General features: G+C 54.4%; 1 protein-coding gene across 6 annotated transcripts in view; it reads right to left on the bottom strand.

Annotated features, from left to right (window-relative positions):
* Positions 1-682: 682 nt before the first annotated feature.
* Tbc1d16 (TBC1 domain family member 16) overlaps positions 683-17,863 on the bottom strand; it is an 85,621-nt gene continuing 68,440 nt past the window's right edge. For 2 of the 6 annotated variants that reach the window (XM_035447715.1, XM_035447716.1), the window contains exons 4-12: positions 16,332-16,493; positions 15,389-15,536; positions 14,331-14,498; positions 13,697-13,845; positions 12,849-12,983; positions 11,868-12,054; positions 8,755-8,934; positions 6,275-6,421; positions 683-5,023 (exon numbers count right to left, since the gene is read on the bottom strand). In XM_035447715.1, the coding sequence (XP_035303606.1) occupies positions 4,775-5,023; positions 6,275-6,421; positions 8,755-8,934; positions 11,868-12,054; positions 12,849-12,983; positions 13,697-13,845; positions 14,331-14,498; positions 15,389-15,536; positions 16,332-16,493 (1,525 nt within the window). In that variant the 3' untranslated portion in view covers positions 683-4,774. Of the gene's footprint in view, positions 5,024-6,274; positions 6,422-7,370; positions 7,487-8,754; positions 8,935-11,867; positions 12,055-12,848; positions 12,984-13,696; positions 13,846-14,330; positions 14,499-15,388; positions 15,537-16,331; positions 16,494-17,863 lie in introns of those variants that run through there. The other 4 variants (XM_035447719.1, XM_035447718.1, XM_035447717.1 and 1 more) reach the window with 4 other exon arrangements.

A 17,863-nucleotide genomic window follows, 5' to 3' on the forward strand; every position in this document is an offset into this window, starting at 1 on the left:
CCCTCTCACCTCTGCAGGGCACACCAGTACACACACACAAGCCCTGTGGAAGCAGCTCAAAGTCCCAATGGGTGCTTTAGGTGAAGGCTGGGGTTTCTGCCCCATTTGTTCCAGAAACTTCTCCAAGGGCCCAGGCAGACCCTCACGTACCTTTGCATCACCCCTGGGCTTTATGTCTCTATAACTGGTTCCCAGTGCTGGTAAAACAGCAGGGCCCCTTTGATGCCTAGCCTACACCCTCCAAATTTCAGTATACTGATTGTCTCCCAAAGGAGGTTCACACAGGCTGACTCAGGCTGAAATAGGGACAGGACCTCTAAGGCCCTGTCAAACGCTGTTACGAGTTTCCCGGCACTGGGTAGCCTGGGACCCGTGAGCTGAGAGTGGTCATGAGGCCCATAAAGCACTCCTGAGTTCTTCACTCCCCTGCCAGGCTCAGCATGACCTTCTGACCATGTCTCTGGCCTTCCCAGAGCTGGGCCCGCAGCCCATCTCTTCTTCTCCATCTCAGGCCTCACCTGCTCCCCTCCCAGTGGTCTCACAGCAGCCAAGGAGCTGGGCAAACTGGCCAAATCTAAAAGCCCTCAGTCCTCTTCCACGGGGCCTCTCTGCCTAGTTCCGGAGCCCGACCTGGTCTGACCTGGCCACTCTCGTTAGTCTTCTCTTAAGGTGTTGGACCATGTGTGTGGCAATACTATTTTATTTATTTTGTGTGGAATCCATGAGAGTCATGATTAACAAGGGTCATGGTGACCAGTCCTGACCTTGACCAGAAGGGAACTGAAAAAACAAACAAACAAAACAAAACAAAACAAAAAACCCAACAACAAAAAAACCCAACAGAGAAACGAGTCACTTGCCTTAGACATTAGCCATGGGGACATTTCATTACTTTAAAAACAAAACACAAAAAGCTGTCTTCCTTGTCCTCAAGGTGTGGAAGGAAGACAGTCATGAGACTTGACCTCTGCAAACCCGAAATGCTATACTCCCACCTGGAGCTGGATGCAATGTATTTAAAGGCCTGGTGGTGGCAGGTATCGGCACGCAGCTGTTCCGAACGAAGGTGCAGCACCCTCACAGAAGGTTCTTCCCAGCTGTGGGCGAGGCCGGCTACAGAAGAGCACGTGCGCATGCGCACAGACAGGCGCTGGCCAAGCCCGCTGAGGTGGCTTTGTGGCTCACATTTCTTCAGGGTAGGCATAAGAGGAGGTGCAGAGGCTTGCCCTCTGCAGAGGACACACGGAAGGTGGAGACGTGGGAGAGGCATGGGTTTGCTGACTCCAAACCAGGGAGAGCACTTGATGGGAGTGGACAGCCCCTCTCGGTCACTGCTGCGGAAGGCTAAGGCCAGTGGGCTCTTCCCTGAGTGGCAGGTGAGGTCCCTGGGCCATGGTTAGCCACCCTCGTGGCAGCCTTGACACAGAAGTCCCCAAAGCAGGCTTTTGAAGGAGCCTGATGGAGAGTCTTGCTCTCCTTTTACAGGCGAGGAAACGGCTAGGGGAACCCTTCACTCCCTGCCAGGGAAGCTCTGAGGGAAACTGGCTTCTTGGGTTTGGGGTGGTTCCCTCTAGACCAGGTTAGCAACACAACCTCTTTAGAAACACAAGACTAACATCCAGAGACTGCTGTGTTCTTCCAGTACTCCAGGACAGGCCTAGCCTCAGGCTAGCCAGCTTCCCTGTGGCCCACCTGGGCGGGCCCTGGCCTACCTCTAACCCAGGCTATACCTCTAGGAGACTTGTTACCTTTCTCCCTCCTGGACATGGTGACCTTTCCAAGGTAAGGGAGTTCTGCCAGTCTCCTTCCCTCTGTCTGGCCAGCCCAGGGTGTCCCTGACAACCCCAGCCTGACCACAGTGGAAAGGAGCCTACAGGAGGAGGCCACAGGTGAACTCCTGGCACCGTGGGAACTGACCTCTATCTAAATTCATTTTGTCAAACATGAAGCAGGTGGGTTGGGTGTGGCATTCGGTGGGGCAGCACGTTTGTTTGCCTAGCACGTGTGTGGGCCCCAAGTTCCACATACTGCCCTTTGCACAGCAAAACAACAACAAAGCAAAAACAAAACGTGATTGCAGGCAAGAAGGCAGAGGAACGTTGTGGGAGCTGTCCCCTGAAACACTGTTACCTATTGCCATCTCCTCCCCATGCCCAGGGCCATCAAAGGCACCAGCTCCAGGAGACCCTGCTTTGTCCAGCAAGGGCTTCATGACACTTTTAGCAAAAACTCTGGTGTCAAAACTGAAACCTTCCCCTCCTGAATTTAACCTGTTCCCCTCCCTGACCCTGGTTAGCCAGGAACCACACAGTCTGTAAAGGTGGGCCAGGCCTCCTGGCTGGCACTTGAGGCAGAACTTTCTATGGAAGCAGCGGTCTTCTCTGTACCCAGTGAGGGCGCTGGCCCAGACAGAGGAGCACACATTCCAGCCATCTCCTCTTGTTGCCGCCCCTCCCCCAACACTGTCCCTTCTACTTGGTGAGTCAGAAGTGGCCCTTTCCAAGGTAAGCATCATGCGTCACCGTGACAGCACGCACGCACGCACACACGCACACACGCACGCACGCACGCGCGCGCGCGCGCGCACACACACACACACACACACACACACATCAAAGGTGTCCTTTGCTAGAGCCCCAATGACATGAGGTGATGTCGTCAGCACAGACATTAGCGGCGGGTGGGGGGGGGGCGGCATGCGCACACAGGCGGGCCGGTCAATAGCATTAAGTGTCATTTTAAAAAATGGGTTAAATAAGCCTCATGGCCAAGGGACGGTGTGCGGGCTGATTACCCGTGATTTGTATGTCCTGGCGGTGGGAAGGCTAGAAGTCTAATGACTGAATTATCACCTAATGCCTTTTGCTGGCTGGGAATAATCCTGGGGTAACAGCTGCCACAGGGTATTTGGCTGGTCTCCTCTAATTGCATCCAGATTAAGGTTGCTGTTCTGTGCGAGCAGGGACCTCTCCATTCTGTTGAGCAGAGCTCTGAGAGCCCACACACCATGTCTGGCTGGAGAGGCCCCAGCTGGCTTAACACAGGTAACACCAGGGTCCAGCAGTCTATGGGACTAAGGAGAAACCTGGCACGAGGCTGTTGCTGACCATGCTAGGTCAGGTCTTGGGGAGCAGTGGGAGCTAGAGGTCCTTGCTCTCTGAGACTCTGCTCCCCCTGTCCCCACACAACAGTGCACTGACACTTAGAAAAACACTGCCTCTACCATCATGGCGTGACCCAAGACTCAGAGGCCATACACTTTACGTACCCACTGGGAACTCAGAGATGGTGACCCCAGAAGAGACCAAGCGATCCTATCCAAGACCAGAAGCACCCAGCCTGGACTGCTGGCCCAAAGCTGTGTGAACCAGCCAGATGTACCTGGTTCTAGCCACTGAGACTGCTCTGTGTACTGCTACTGCAGTGCCGGACACCGGGTATGCCTGGTTGTGGCCCTAACTTCCAGAAAGGGTCAGAGACTAGTATAGAAAGCAAGTTGGCTAAAAAAGGCCACTCTCAGAACTTCAGTGTTGCTCATAATGGACAGCACCCCAAGATCAGGACACTCTCTCCCAGAATCTCTTCCCTCAGGGATCCACATCCTCAGAAATGACTGCAGAAGAGGGAGGGGCTCATGGAGAAGGGGAAGTTGGGAGGTGGCTATGAGAGGCCTCCGTTGTCATTCTGATCAGCAGCACCTGTTAAATGGGGCACTGTCCTGCAGCGCCACTCTCAGCGAGAAAAGTCAACAGCAGGGCACACACCTGCCGCCTGCGCTCCCACCCAGATTCAGCCCTTGGTGGAGGATCCAGGCTCCTTGCTTGCACCGGCTTTTGGGACACTGGCTAGCAATGCTCTGGAACACATCTTCATCCAACCGCCATCCTCAGCTTCGGAGGACGGAGTGTGGCGGTGACCTTTTCCTTCTTAAGAGGCAGAGCACCCCAGTGTTGCTCAGCCACAGAGACGCCAAGGGACGGAAACCCCTGGCGAAACAGGGACCCAGGTCCTGCATGGAGGCGGAGACACCTCCCCAGATATTCCAGATACCTTTGTCTTAGCTGGGAATTTATATAATCCCCCTTCCCTAGGACTAAGCATGTTCTCATCAGAGGACCTCATGGTTGTGCATACCACACCCCTCAACCCATTTAGGCCCCAGTGGGTTGCTGGTTTTGGTAGAGAGGACAAACCTCAGATCCTAAGGGGAGGACCCCAGTGCACGGTACATTTGACACTTGTTTACCAGCCTGTGTCTCTGGCTCAGAGTAGGCTTGTCCCTCCCAACACTCACATGGACACTGTGGGAAGCTCAGGCCTGAATGTATGCGTTCTCTCTCTCTCTCCCTCCCCCTCCCTCCCCTCCCCTCCCTCTCCCTCTCCCTCTCCCTCTCCCTCTCCCTCTCTCTCTCTCTCTCTCAGATAGTTTGGACAGGTGTTTTCTCTGTGCCCCATGGTACTGTGTGAGGACGAAGCCTTTTCTAGACCCTGCTTTGCCCACAGCTCATGGAGTGACTCTGGGCTCTGCTGGAATCCCCCAGCTGGCTAGCCAGCAGCCTGCATTCCAGTGCAGTAGCCAGACATCCTGGGCCAGCCTTTCAGAAGCTGAATTCTCAGGACATCTGATATCCGCTGTCACTTCAGTGTCTGATTTTGTCACATTGGCCAGAGGCCTTTCCTTGTGTTTCTAGATTCTGTTCCCTTGACGTCCATCCCCTCCCCCTCCCACTTGTCCAGGGAGGTCCCCTTGCTCCTCATCAAGGGCAGAAGTTTTCTATCTGCGGAAACCAAAGGCCTCCCGAGGTGCCTTTGGGCCCTTCTTGCCTTCTCTTGGGGGCTTGGGTGATGGCATCTCCATTGTGCCCCCATAGGGACAGTTCTCTGAGCCCGGGTGGTGGCCGGCACACTCCACAGCTGGCATGTACCCACTGTCCCACATGCCTGTCCCACACAGCTTACACAGGTCATGTAGGCTGCAGGGGATCCGTGGTAAGAGGCGGAACTGGTACAGGAGACTCCTGGCCTGCGGAGAGAGAAAAGGCTAAGGGGACAGTCAGGCCATAGGGACACCAGGGACTAGGGGAAGAGTATGGAACTAAGGGCCACACTCATGGGCTTACTACGTGGGGACAGCAGTGTCCTGGTTTTTATTGGCTGCTGACAAGGGACCATGAGATACCTGGGTAGTTTAAGACACAAAATTCCCAAGTGAGGGTGATGGGAGTCAGAATGTCACTACCCCACACAGTCCTTCCTGGCCTTTGCAGGCCCCTCCCACCCAGTCCCAATCCCTTCTGCACAGTAAAAGGCCCTTGCACTCTGCCCCCGCCTCGGAGCCACCCTGTGCCCTGAAAGGTCTGTCTGGGGAGTCCAGCACAGTGATGGGCCTGAGGACCCCTGCTCTTCCATGGACCCCCAGAGTCCCGGAACTGCCAGCTAGAGTGGGGGAAGCAGGAGGTGGCTGAGGCTCAAGGTCTTCCAGTCATGGATAAGAAGCTAAGTCTAGGTTCTGCATCTCCTTCTTCACTTTCCTAGCTCTTGACTGGAAGGAGGCACTCCTGGGTGGGGAATGGCTAGGTATTTATGCAGTGTAGCATATGAAAGGAGCTGTGTCCAATGACAGCCCCAAGGACCATGGGGACAACACAGGGACACAATAGCACCACTGGGTTGATGAGGCTGTATCAGGTGCCAATCCCCACGGACTTGGTAGAGAAAGCCCATCAGGTAAGTGAGGGACAGGATAGAACTTTGCATGTGGGGTGTGTCCATGTGCTGAGGTGGGGTCCTGTGATGTGAGAGGGGCTCTCTGTACAAGCTGAGCCCATGAGCTGGGTAGGGTTCTGGGGTGTGGATGGGACTCAGAGGGCGGGGTGGGGCTGTGAGGTGGGGGTAGAACTCTGTGTGCAGGGCTGGGTCCTTTAGGTATGGGCCAGGCTTCACATGAAGGGGTGGGGCTGTGAGGAGTGGGTGGGGCTCCGTGGGCAGGGGTGGGGCTGTGAGGTGGGGGTAGAACTCTGTGTGCAGGGCTGGGTCCTTTAGGTATGGGCCAGGCTTCATATGAAGGGGTGGGGCTGTGAGGAGGGGGTGGGGCTCTGTGGGCAGGGTGGGGCTGTGAGGAGTGGTGGGCTCTGTGGACAGGGGTGGGGCTGTGAGGAGTGGGTGGGGCTCTGTGGGCAGGGGTGGGGCTGTGAAGGGGTGGGGCTGTGAGGTGGGGGTGGGGCTCTGTGGGCAGGGGTGGGGAGGGGCAGTATGTGGCCGGCGCAGCACCCACCTTCCTGAGCACCAGTTCTCCATTCATGTGCATGGCCAGATTCCCAAAGTGCAGGAGCATCTGGTCTGTGGCCAGCTGCTGCTCGATGACATCATCCCCATAGATGGCCACGATGGCCACACAGATGAACAGGTGGAAGTAGTCCGTCTACAGGGAGACAGAGCGCTCAGAGGGGCCCTTCAAGTCTGAACCACAGTTCAGCCATGAGCCTGGCTCAGGCTATCTGAGACTGAGCCTGTGCTCGAAGGTCCCGTGTGCCTGGGAATCCTGCATCTCTGGCTCCTCCTCCGTTTCCCCACCTGAAGACAGGGCCAGTGTTGGCAGCCACATCCTGGGCTGCTGTGACACACTAATGGATGGTAACTGTGCCACACCCTGGCTGTTGGTGCTCTCTCGGGAGGCGTCTGGGATGAGGGAAAAGAAGACCTTCCTTCCAACCCTGTCTGAGCTCACTGCAGAGTCCCATCCACAGAGGTCTCAAGGGTGCCATGTGTGTGCAAAGGGCTGACCAGACTGCTTCCTGACGGCTGTACGCAGGCTATGCCAACAGGGAAGAAGTTCTGGCAGCTGACTTCTGGTGGCGTGTCTCCTGCTTCAGCTCAGCATCCTCACTACATGACCCCACGCTATGGCTGGTTGCAGAGCATGTGGGAAGATTCCTACTAAGATTCCCTGGAGGCCGCGTGGAGGGCTGCTACCATCTTGTGGCCCCTAGCCTCCTTTCCAGATGCCCACAGTCCCTCCCCTCCTTTGGGGCGACCTTGTGGTGCTCTCTTGCCTGGACACCTGTAGGTGCTCAGCCGTGACACAGAAGGACGGGGGCTCTGGGAACGCCCTCTTGAGTATCCTGATAACACCGTGTAGGCTGTCATCTCCCAACCAGACCGGCAGCATACAGAGGCTGTGGGTGCTGAAGTCCCCATCCCATGCCTGCCCACCCGCTCTTCCAAAGGGGTGGGAGGAAGGGAGAGGGAAACACTCTGTGGAGACTGGACCAGAGCACAGGGCAAGTCCCAGCTCCGGGGGCAGGGGCACAGCAGCAAGCCACAGCACAGAGGACTGCAGGAAGCCTTTGCTTGGGAAGCCGAGGCCTCACCTGCCAGTGACTTCCCTCCAGAGTTCACTCCTGGCTCATTCATCATCTTCCCTTCCTCCCGTTCTCAGCTGATGGGGGAAGGAAGACCTTCCAGATGTGACCATTAATCCCAAAACCTGAAGGCAACACCAACTCGCTTTGTGGGTCTTGAACAAGACGGTGGCCAACCGGGGCTGAGCAGCAGGTGCTGCCCACAGCCTCAGAGGACAGCTGGGTTATTTCCCATGACTCAGCCTCCCTAGCCAATCTGAATCAGAATATCTGTCTAGAACAGTCTTTAAGTCTAGGATGCACTGGCAGAGGAGAGGTGACTTCGGTGTGTGCTTTTCATAGCTGGGGTTAGAGGTAGAGGAGGACAGAGCTATGCCCTGGACACATGGATGGTACTGTTTTCTGTTTGTGCAAGCCCATGTGTAAACGTACAAATGTGTGCCCATGTGAAGCTAGAAGACAGTTTCTCAGGGTCTCTCACTGGGCCCCGGAGCTCAGCAATTAGGCTGAACTGCCTGGCTGGCAAGCTCTAGGGATTTGCCTGTCTCTGATACCCCAGCACTGGAGTTACTAGTATGCGCCTCCCCAGTTGGGTTTTTTGTTTGTTTTGTTGTTGTTGTTGTTGTTTTAGACAGTTCACACTGTGTAGCTTTGACTTGCCTAGAACTCACAAAAACCTCTCTGCCTCTGTCTCTGGAATACTGGGATTAAAGGTGTGTACCTCCATGTCTGGCATGCCTGGCTTTTTTAAAAACACAGGTTCAGGGACTACAGTATAGAGCCACGAGCTTGCAAGGCAAGCACTTCACCTACTCAGCAATCTCCCCAACTTTTGGTGGTATTATTATTATTATTATTACTATTACTATTATTATTTAAGACTGATGGAGTCAAACTGACTTGCCGACTTTCTTACACTGATGGCTTGGGTGTAGCTCAGGTGGGAATACAGACTCAGCCTGGTGGCTGGAGGAGAAACTGATCATGTCAAATACAAGTGGATGCCCTCATCCCTGAGCCAGGCTCTCTCTGGAGCTGTGGGAAGGCAGGAGGAGCTCGGGGTGGCCCGAAAGTCTTGGGGACAAGGCGGCATAGCACTGGCCACAGCATGTGGCACATACACCCTGGGCTGCTGTGACTGACATCCCTCCCACTGACTGGCTGTGACAGAAGGGAGTCAGTGAAGAGCGTGTCAGCCAACAATTTACATTATTTCAAATACATGGGATGGGAGGTCTGAAGTGGGCTGCACAGGCCTGGAAAATGGTGGCTGTGAGAGGCGGTGATGGTGGTGGCGGTGGGTGGTTGGGGCAAGGAGGAGACAGCCCCACACGAGAAAAGGCTGGGGGTGACCCCAGGACCCTACCTTCCCCACTGCGCCTGCCCAGCTCACCTGGTAGTGGGCCCAGCAGGCCTCCCAGATACGCAGGGCCTCGGCCTCAGGAAACTCCCGTTTGAAGCAGAGTAGGAGCCAGCGGTGGCAAAACAGCATCTGGAGCCCGTCCTCGCCCAGGGAGACCAGGTGCTGGTAGAAGCGCTGCTGTGTCAGCCTGAGCAGCTCCCGCAGGTACAGCTGGAGGGGGAGGAGGGTGTTAGCCAGGCTCCGGGAAAGCCTGACTACCAGGGCCAGGAAGCCGATACTCAGAATACCTTCAACCCCAAAAGCACACACAGGAAGTCTCTCTGCCAAACCCATCAGCCAACTACTATGTCAGTCTACCACTGGAACCTTCTCTCTCTCTCTCTCTCTCTCTCTCTCTCTTTCTCTCTCTCTCTCTCTCTCTCTCTCTCTCTGTGTGTGTGTGGTGTGTGGAGAGAGAGAGAGAGAGAGAGAGAGAGAGAGAGAGAGAGAGAGAGAGAAAGAGAGAAAGAGAGAGAGAGAGAGCAGGCCAGAAGTTAACATCGGGTGTCTTATTTTTTAAAAAGAGTTATTATTTAAAAATTGGACTTATATATTTTCTGTGTATGAGTGATCTGCATGTTTGCCTGTGTGACGCACAGATACCCGGTGCTCATGGAGGCTGCAAGAGGGAGTTGGATCGACCCCCAGGATCTGCAGTTACAGATGGTTGCAAGCAATTATATGGGCACTGGGATCCAAATCCAGGACCTCTGCAAGAGCAGTCAGTGCTCTTAACCTCTGAGCCGCCACCCCAGCCCTTATTTTATTTTATTATATTTAATTACATATGCAGAGATGGGTCTATGCACATGACTTCCGGTAGCCACGGAGGCCAGAGGAGACAGATAACTCTGAAACCGGAGTTAAAGGCAATTGTGAGCTCATTGATACAGGTGCTGGGAATCCAACTTATGTCCTGCACAAGAGCAGTGCATGCTATAAACCTCTGGCCATCTTTCCTGCTTGAGTCTACCTTTTTTGAGACCGTGTCTCTCGCTGAATCCAGAGCTTGCCAATTAACTGGACTGGTTGGGCAGCAAGCTCCAAGGATCCACCTGTGTGAGCTTCCCCAGCACAGGCCCAGAACATCCAAGTGCTGCGAATCTGGGCTTCGGTCCTCACGCTTGCACAATAGGCACTCTGCTGACCGAGTCATCTCCACCACTGGAATCTTGCTCACACCTGTCTGCCAGTTCATCTTAGATTTGAAGATATTCTAGAAGGAGACCGCGGTATAGCCCTAGGCATAGAATGATCTCCTGGGTGGTCAAGGAGGCTGACTCAGTGTGAAGTCATCCCCCAGCCTCAGCCGACTGACCCCCAGGGACTGTTTCTAATATATGCCTGACCTGGCAGGGCAGCAGGGCAGTTCCTGAAACTCCAGCTAAAGCCTCTTCTATCTCACCACCATCTAGCAACTCCCAGAGCTGACCGGGGGAGAGTATGTGTCTGAGTTTCAAGACCCTGGGTTCCTGTGTGGCAGGTCACCAGGTTGCATGGGACTTGACAGGCTATTTCTGGAAGCACCAGGTGGGGGCTGCTGACTTCACTGACGCCACGAGAAAACCAATCTCCAACAGCTAATGAGTCACTGGCCATGTGCCACCAGGCTGCCAGGGCGATGGCGTCAGACCCTGTAATTGCCTCCCTGGGTACCGTGGCAACCTGACATCACAGCGATGCGTGATGAGGCAGGGCCGAGTGTCTGGTTGGGGTCAGTTGTTGGCTGCCTAGCAGGGTCGGAGGCTCCTGAGTACAGTGGGGCTTTGGGACTCTGCACCACTCTGAGGCAAGCACACTGCTGCTCCTGGTGCCTGAAGCTGTGTGGCTCTGGATCCAGGAGCCCTTCCTCACTGGTTGGGGTCTCCAGTCTGTGGCTCATGGAAGGTCAAGGACACCATGTGGCTGACAGCTTTCTAATGGCTGCCCAATGTGCACGACTGCCCGGGTGCCCGGTACTCCTGCTGCCTGCTGCCTCTCACTCACGCCTTCCTTGCTGCGCTCAACCCTCCAGTTCCTAGTGGCTGATGTTCGGGCTATGCATCTTGCTCTTCCTCAACTCTGCCATCACTGCATGAGGCACACCTCGTCCAGCAAGAGACCACTGGGCCTGGTTACCTGAGTCTCCATGCTTGAGACCCGTATGGATTAGAGACACCTGTGGTTCCTGTCCCCAGAGCCCAGTGCCCTCTGCTCGTATGTTCACACTATCAGCACATCTCGTCTGCTTCCAGACCAGGCCATCTGCAGGATGGAGGGCAGGCCACCCGCATCCAGGCCTGGAACCAGGCAGGAGCTTGACACAAACACAGGTGCCTTTCAGTGACAAGATCCAGTCCCCAATACTCGGTGCTGCCTGGCTTATGTAGGGCTGATCTCTGTGGAGGAGGATGTGCGGCCAGTGTCAGCTGAGCCCCACAAATAGGCCAGCTGTTTTGGGGATGGAGATGCGAGACTTGCCTGTTGGACATCTGGGGAATGTTGGAGCCCTTCTGTCCCCACAGCTGCCCCGGCTGTCTGTAATGGGCGCTGCTAGTGACACACACCTGAGCCGGGTAGTATGGATTTCCCTTTCCCTGCCCTGTCCAGGAGGCTAGATTGTGATGGCCCTGCAGGGAGGGAGAAGGCTGGCAGGGTAAAGCCTACAATAGCCTCTGGAGTATCAGGAAGAATGGGTTAGAGGCTGGCCCAGACCCAAACACATATCTCCTGTAGGCGACTAGCTGGCCTTTCCCAGAAGACCCGCACGCACCTGTGTCAGCAGAGACTGGCTCTCTCCTATCTACTGGCCCCTGATGTCACAGCTCTATTTCACCATCAAGACCCCTGGCAGCAACAGGAGGTAGTGTGCTGTCTTTCTGAGCCCTCCAATACACAGATAGACACACATGCACACACACCCATGTTCACAGAGATGTAAACACACATACCCACACATACAAGGCACAAATATATGCATGCCCACACAGCACATAGTGAGACACACAATTGCACGTGAGAGCTTGGCTCCATGCCTTCCCACCAGAATACACATACTCACTGAGCACACACACACACACACACACACACACACACACACACACACACACACACACACGCCTCACCAGCTGTCTCTCCATGTCCTCGTCCCGAGGAGAGCTAACAAAGATGGTGTTCTGCATCAAACCCACGAAGCACCAGAAGGTGTCTGATTCATCCAAGACCTCAGCCAGGATGGGTGCCACCAGGTCTGACATGCCCTGTGAGTAGCCGATGTCTGGGTTGTACACAGCATAATTCAGCAGAATCCTCCTGGTAGGGTGGTGGGAAGCAGAGGTGGCTTGACCCATCCCACCCTTCAGTCCCCACCAGGGCCTGTGGTGCAGGTGCTGGGGCCCTCCTTCACCTTGGTCTCGGGGGAGGCGGGTGTCACAGCCCTGACTGAGTGTGGGTTATTGGCCAGGTGTGGTATGCAGGCCTTTAATCCCAGCACTCAGTAAGCAGGCAGATCTCTGTGATTTTGAGGCTAGCCTGATCTAGACAGAGAGAGTTCCAGGACAGCCAGAGCTGCATAAAGAAACGCTGCCTTAAACAAACAAACAAACAAACAAACAAACAAAAGTCTGGACTCTGATGGAAGTAAGTTGGATTCATTTTGCAAGCAGTAACAGCATTTGCCAGAGCCCAGAGCAGGGGCTTGGCAGAAATGCGGGGCCCGACTTTCTTAATGGTTCACTGTCTGTGACAAGGGTGGGCTGGCTGGTCGTCTTTATTGGCTATTAATTTTGTGCACTTATTTGCCAGGCTGCAGCAGAATATCAAAGATGGCGGCCTCTGGTTCAGTGTGGCGTTATTGGAGGAGGACCATCATCAGGGGATGAGAGCATGCGTGGCAGTGTGGGGAAGTATCCTTAGTGAGCAGGGGCTAAGCAAGGAGAGGGTGGGAGGCTTTGCTGGTACCCTGGGCTGTGACTGAGTGGCTGCTACAGGGGTCAGGAGCTAAGAGAGCTCATGGCTCCTCTGCTCTGGGTGGAGTACTGCACAGCAGCCAGGGAGTCAAACAGGGCCACAGACTTTCACACAGGGAGGCCAGAGTCATCAGGTACCTCATGCTCTCCACGTTCGGGTTGTCCTCCCCTCGAAAGAACTGGTTATTCCTATCTGTCCGAACCACGTCTTTGTCCACAGTGAACTGCACACTGCGCCAGAAGGCTCTCTGCTCCTCGGGGGTCATGGAGAGCCTGTGGAGCAGACAGAGCCCCATCCCAAGGTCAGCTGTGGAAGGGGGGCCCTCGAGGACCCAGGGAGGGGAGAGTGCAGACAGGGAGCAGGAGTAGCTGCAGGCTCCAGGAAACAGAAGCCTGTGTTCTCCTGAGCTCCAACGTCTGCTGCTAGGGCTGTTAGCAACAATAGTGTGTGTGTGTGTGTGTGTGTGTGTGTGTGTGTGTGTGTGTGTGTGTGTGTGTGTGCTGTCAGCATCAACCCTCCACTCCCAGGAGTACGCATGAATATGTGTGTGTGTGTACATGCATGTGTATGTCTGTGTGCCTGTGTGTGTGGTGTATTCAGACTTTCCTCATGTTAACTAAAAGTCCAGCCCCACAGAGGAGAAGCCGACTGCAGGCTGTGAGTAGTGAAACCCATGCAGGAGGCAGCCTTCAGCCCTAACAACCGTTCCCAGCCCAGCCTGACACTGGTCAACACTGGCCCCTCGCTAAGTCTGTTAAGCACATATTCTAAAATCCTTGGCATGTGAACTACAGGGCCTGGACCAAGGCACAGGGAGCGTAGTGTAGCAACTGCCCTTGTCCAGCCATTGGTGCTGGCTCTTGGGAGACTCACACTCCACCGAAACCATGGTTCATGCAATGCACAGTCAGTGATGAACTGCACCTCTGACTTTCTTGTCACCGCGGTTTGATGGGTTTGATGGGACTCCTGGGGCCCAATGCACCTTTTTTGCTGGATCGCTGCATATTCTTTTCGCTTCTGCTCCCGCAGCGCCTCACGCTCCTCCGATGTGGACTCGTGGCTGTAATAGTGCAGCAGGAAAGGCCAGACCTCCCCCCGGATCGACACATCAATGCCACCAAAGAAAATGGCCTGGAGGAAGCGGCACAAGTTGAGAGGGTGGAGGGGTACAGAGTATAAAACAAGGCAGCTCAAAGAACCCCAGATCCCCAGAGAAGGGTGTTGTGGGGCCTCGATTCAGACCCCAGCAATTTGCACATGTTTACAAGGGGAAAGTGCTGGAGAGGCATTCCCATACTGGGTACAAACTGGCTCATTTCAATGTCAAAGCCCCCCCGGGGTGGCATTCTGAGATCAATGTGTCATTCTCATGTCATGAACTAATCCTGGGGGTTTCAACACTTCAGAGTCTGCAGGGCCCACAAGGGATCCCCAAACTTGTGGAATTGTCTCCTCAAGGACTGCTCGTCAATGCAGTGAACGAACCCCACGCCAGGGACTGGCCTGCCACCCACCCTCCCTCCCTCCTACCTTTCCTCCCTCCCTCCCTCCCTCCCTGCAGCTTGACTACCAGGACTCCCTGGAGGCTGGCCAGGTGACCCTGCTGTACACTGTACCTGGCGTAGCTTATATTCCTCCTCCACCTGGCCCAAATCATTCAGGTGGTTGAGCCAGGCAGACACGTCCAGCCTCCGGTACAGGCTTTCTTCTGGGTGGGTCTCAGAGGACGGCAGCTTGGGCCTTCGGATAGAGAATTGCATGCATGTCCTCTCATCCGTGACCTGCTGGATGGGTGGGAGGAACCCAGGAAGAGAGCAGGATCTAAGATCTTGGGCTTTTGAAGCCTGAGATGCTGTTCCCAGGATGTCAAAGCCACGCTCTCCTCTGGGAGGGGGGGAGACACTGTCCCTGCACACAAACTCCTAAATGGCAAGTGTAATTAGACACAATTAAAATGAAAATACCTTCATCCTAAAATCACTCTCCCTTCGAAGCTCACAGCCTCCGCCGCCCCCACTCCCTTTCCTGCTCCAGCCGCAAAGAAAACCAGAATTAATACCCCTTATGGTCCAACTTCCCTCTGCCAGGGAGAGCCTGCAATAGATTCCATTCGATCGGCCACATACAAAGGCCCGCTGTTCGGCGAGCGGGGGAGCCAGCCTGTCAGATTGTCTCCATGAGCAGTCACGAGTCCAAGGCGAAACCGCAGCTGACATTTAATTCAAAAATCAAAGGTTGCTCGATGCAGGGGGGCACATACCTCTATTGTAATAAGGGGAGCCGGCAGGAGGCTCTGCGGGTAGGGCTGTAAAGTCAGCCCCCAGTTCTAATAAGCACGCACAGTATCTTAAACAGGTGACTAAAGGCTTTTACTACCTCTGTATGCAGACTGAGCAAAATATGGCAGGAAGCCTTGTCAAAACATGAGTCTTCAAGTGCTCAGTGACTTTCAGAAAGGCCTGGGCACAAATTTCAACCCCAAGCATATCACTGTCAGCCTCTGCAAACCACAGCCGGCTCAATGCCATAGTCCTCAGAGGAGAGTCCCTGGAGCCAGACCCATGAGCAAGATGTCTTGGGACCGTCCCAGACCCATGGGTTTGGCAGCTGATATCCTGAGAGAGGCATTTCCATCCCTCACCCTGACCAACCATGTCACCCCACTCTCAGCTACCTGGTCCCTGAGGTGTGTCTCCGTGCAGAATTTCCATTGCTGGAACACCTCGGAGAGCTTGTCCAGGCCGCCGTGGTGAAAGTGAAAAATCTTATATTGGCTCTCCCGGCTGGCCACCACCAGCTGGCCACTCGTGCAAGCTTCATCACTAGAGGGCCACAGGGTGGGGGAGGGATGAGCGCATTAACACGGGTTTTGATTTCTGAGTTTAATGAGAACAGCCACCTTGGGCAGGAAACAGTGAGTCCTAAGGGGGTCTGGCTGCCTGTGTGAGGAGCAGTGTCAACCAAACTCAGCACTCCCTCTGCCTAGGAAGCAAAGGCACCTGGAGCCAGAGGACCCCTGGCACGCCATTCCTGAGCTGCCCAGGAGACCTGCAGGAGTGCGCCAGGGCTGGCTGGGGACAGCTCTGGACCCTGAAGGGGGTTACTCAGCCTCTACCCTCATGGCAGGATCGTAAGGAGCCACAGGAGAGGGTGTCCCAAAATTACCTTCAAGCCTGTCACCTGACCACCTCAGCACCCTTGGGGATTCCTACAGGGATTTTTGGTGGGTACCGACTTGGATTGATGTGGGAAACCGTAGACAGAAGGCAGCAACTGGGATCTAGGAAGGAAAGGCCACCTCCGTCTAGGGGCCAGTGCAGTGCCAACCATGCAAATGACACACAGCAGCCTGCAGTGCCCAGCAGCAACAGCACCTGGTGTGGGCTTCCTTCCCTGAAGGTGTTGGGGACAGACTGGGGCAGCAGCCTACAGTGGGATCAGGGAGGCAACTGCCAGCATCCACTAGACCAGCTGCGGCCTTTTGTTACCCATGAGACTGGAAATGCTATGTGTGCCCCCACGTGTGAATATGCATACACACACGAACATACATGCAGGCACACATACTTGCACACACTTGCAAACATGCTTCCAGGAAGAAGAGGATAGTTCTTTACCTGAAGAACAGTCTCAGGGAGCGCATGTGGCCCAGGTCCACGCGGAAGACACCGCAGATCTGCTCCAGGGCGCATCCCCGCTGTGGCTCATCCCAGCGAGGCGTCTGCAGGAGGCCACTGCTGTCGGGAAACCGCAGGTTGGCATCTGAGCTAGAGGGGGAGCTGGCAGAGCAGGTGGTGTGAGGACCTTGCATTTCTCTGCTATGCCAGCCCAGGGGAAGGATGGGGGGGGCGTGTAACATATACCCTGAGCTTAAACACATAGAACACGATGGAACACGCTTTGCTGGAAGCTGTGCCCCAGATGCCAGTGAATGAATAAATCCTATTACTCTTTGTGCATAGAGATACTTTGATTGGAATAGAAAAGCATTTTTTTCCTAAGTAGACTCTGAGGTACCTTGATATAAGGTAGGAAGTTGTCAGGATGGCATACCAGACCAGAGCTCACACCTCCTGAATGAACAGAGGCGAGTTACCAAGCCTCTTGGAGCCCCTATGTCTTATTTATAAAGTGAAGACAACAAACAACAAGGTTGTCTCTGGAATAAGCAACTGTAAAGCGCTCAGTCCCCTGGGGCCTGTGAAGGGTGGCTGCCCCGTCAAGAGTCTCAGACAGTATGGGGCTTCTACATAGGTTTAGATTTCTTCTTTGTCTCTGAAAAACATTGTTTATGTGAGGAAACACACAGGCTACTACCATTAACTACATGCCTCGTGTAATGACATGAAAACATGGGCTTGGCCACGTCCCACGTGCCAGGGTGGTGGTGTTGTGTGTGCATATATACCAGAGTGTATGTCAAGGCCAGAGTCACTATCACGAATCTTCCTCGCTCCCTCAGGGTCTCTCAGTGACTCTGGAAGCTCACTGATTGACCAGATGGCTGCCCAGCACTAGGGCAGCCTGTTTCCCCCAGCGCTGAGGTTACAGGTGCATGTCACCAGGCCAAGCTTTTTAAATGTAAGTGCCAGGGATCAAACTCAGGTCCTTGCACTTACACAGGAAACACGTCATCCACTAAGCCCTCTCCCTGGCCTTCATGTTTTTGTTTTCTTTTTTGGTTGAAACAGGGTTTCTTTGTGTAGCCCTGGTTGTTCTGGAACTTCCTCTGTAGACTAGGTTGGCCTCGAACTCACAGAGATCCACCTGCCTCTGTCTCCCAAGTGCTGGGCTTAAAGGTGTGAGCCACCACTCTCCAGCCCTCATGTGTTTTTATAGCACATGATCTTATTACACTAGTAGTGGGATTACCCACAGTTCAGAAAATTAAACTGAGGGCTATGTAATTTGCCCAAGGTCACACAGTTAGCAAGTAGTGGAGCTAAGACCAGAAACCTGAGCTCTGTCCTTTGACAGTATGGCTATGGCACCTTATCATTCTACTGTTTTTTTTTAATCCATGAATTATTTACATTTTCTTTTGCAAAATATCTCATTATACAGTTTTGGGCATCGCTGGTTAAGTCCTGGACTGGAGATCTAGCAGTAAGTTCTGCAAACAATAGCCTGGGTATGAGCTGAGCAAAGG

Source organism: Cricetulus griseus, chromosome 7 (assembly GCF_003668045.3).
Source record: "Cricetulus griseus strain 17A/GY chromosome 7, alternate assembly CriGri-PICRH-1.0, whole genome shotgun sequence".
NCBI classification, from domain to species: Eukaryota; Metazoa; Chordata; class Mammalia; order Rodentia; family Cricetidae; genus Cricetulus; species Cricetulus griseus.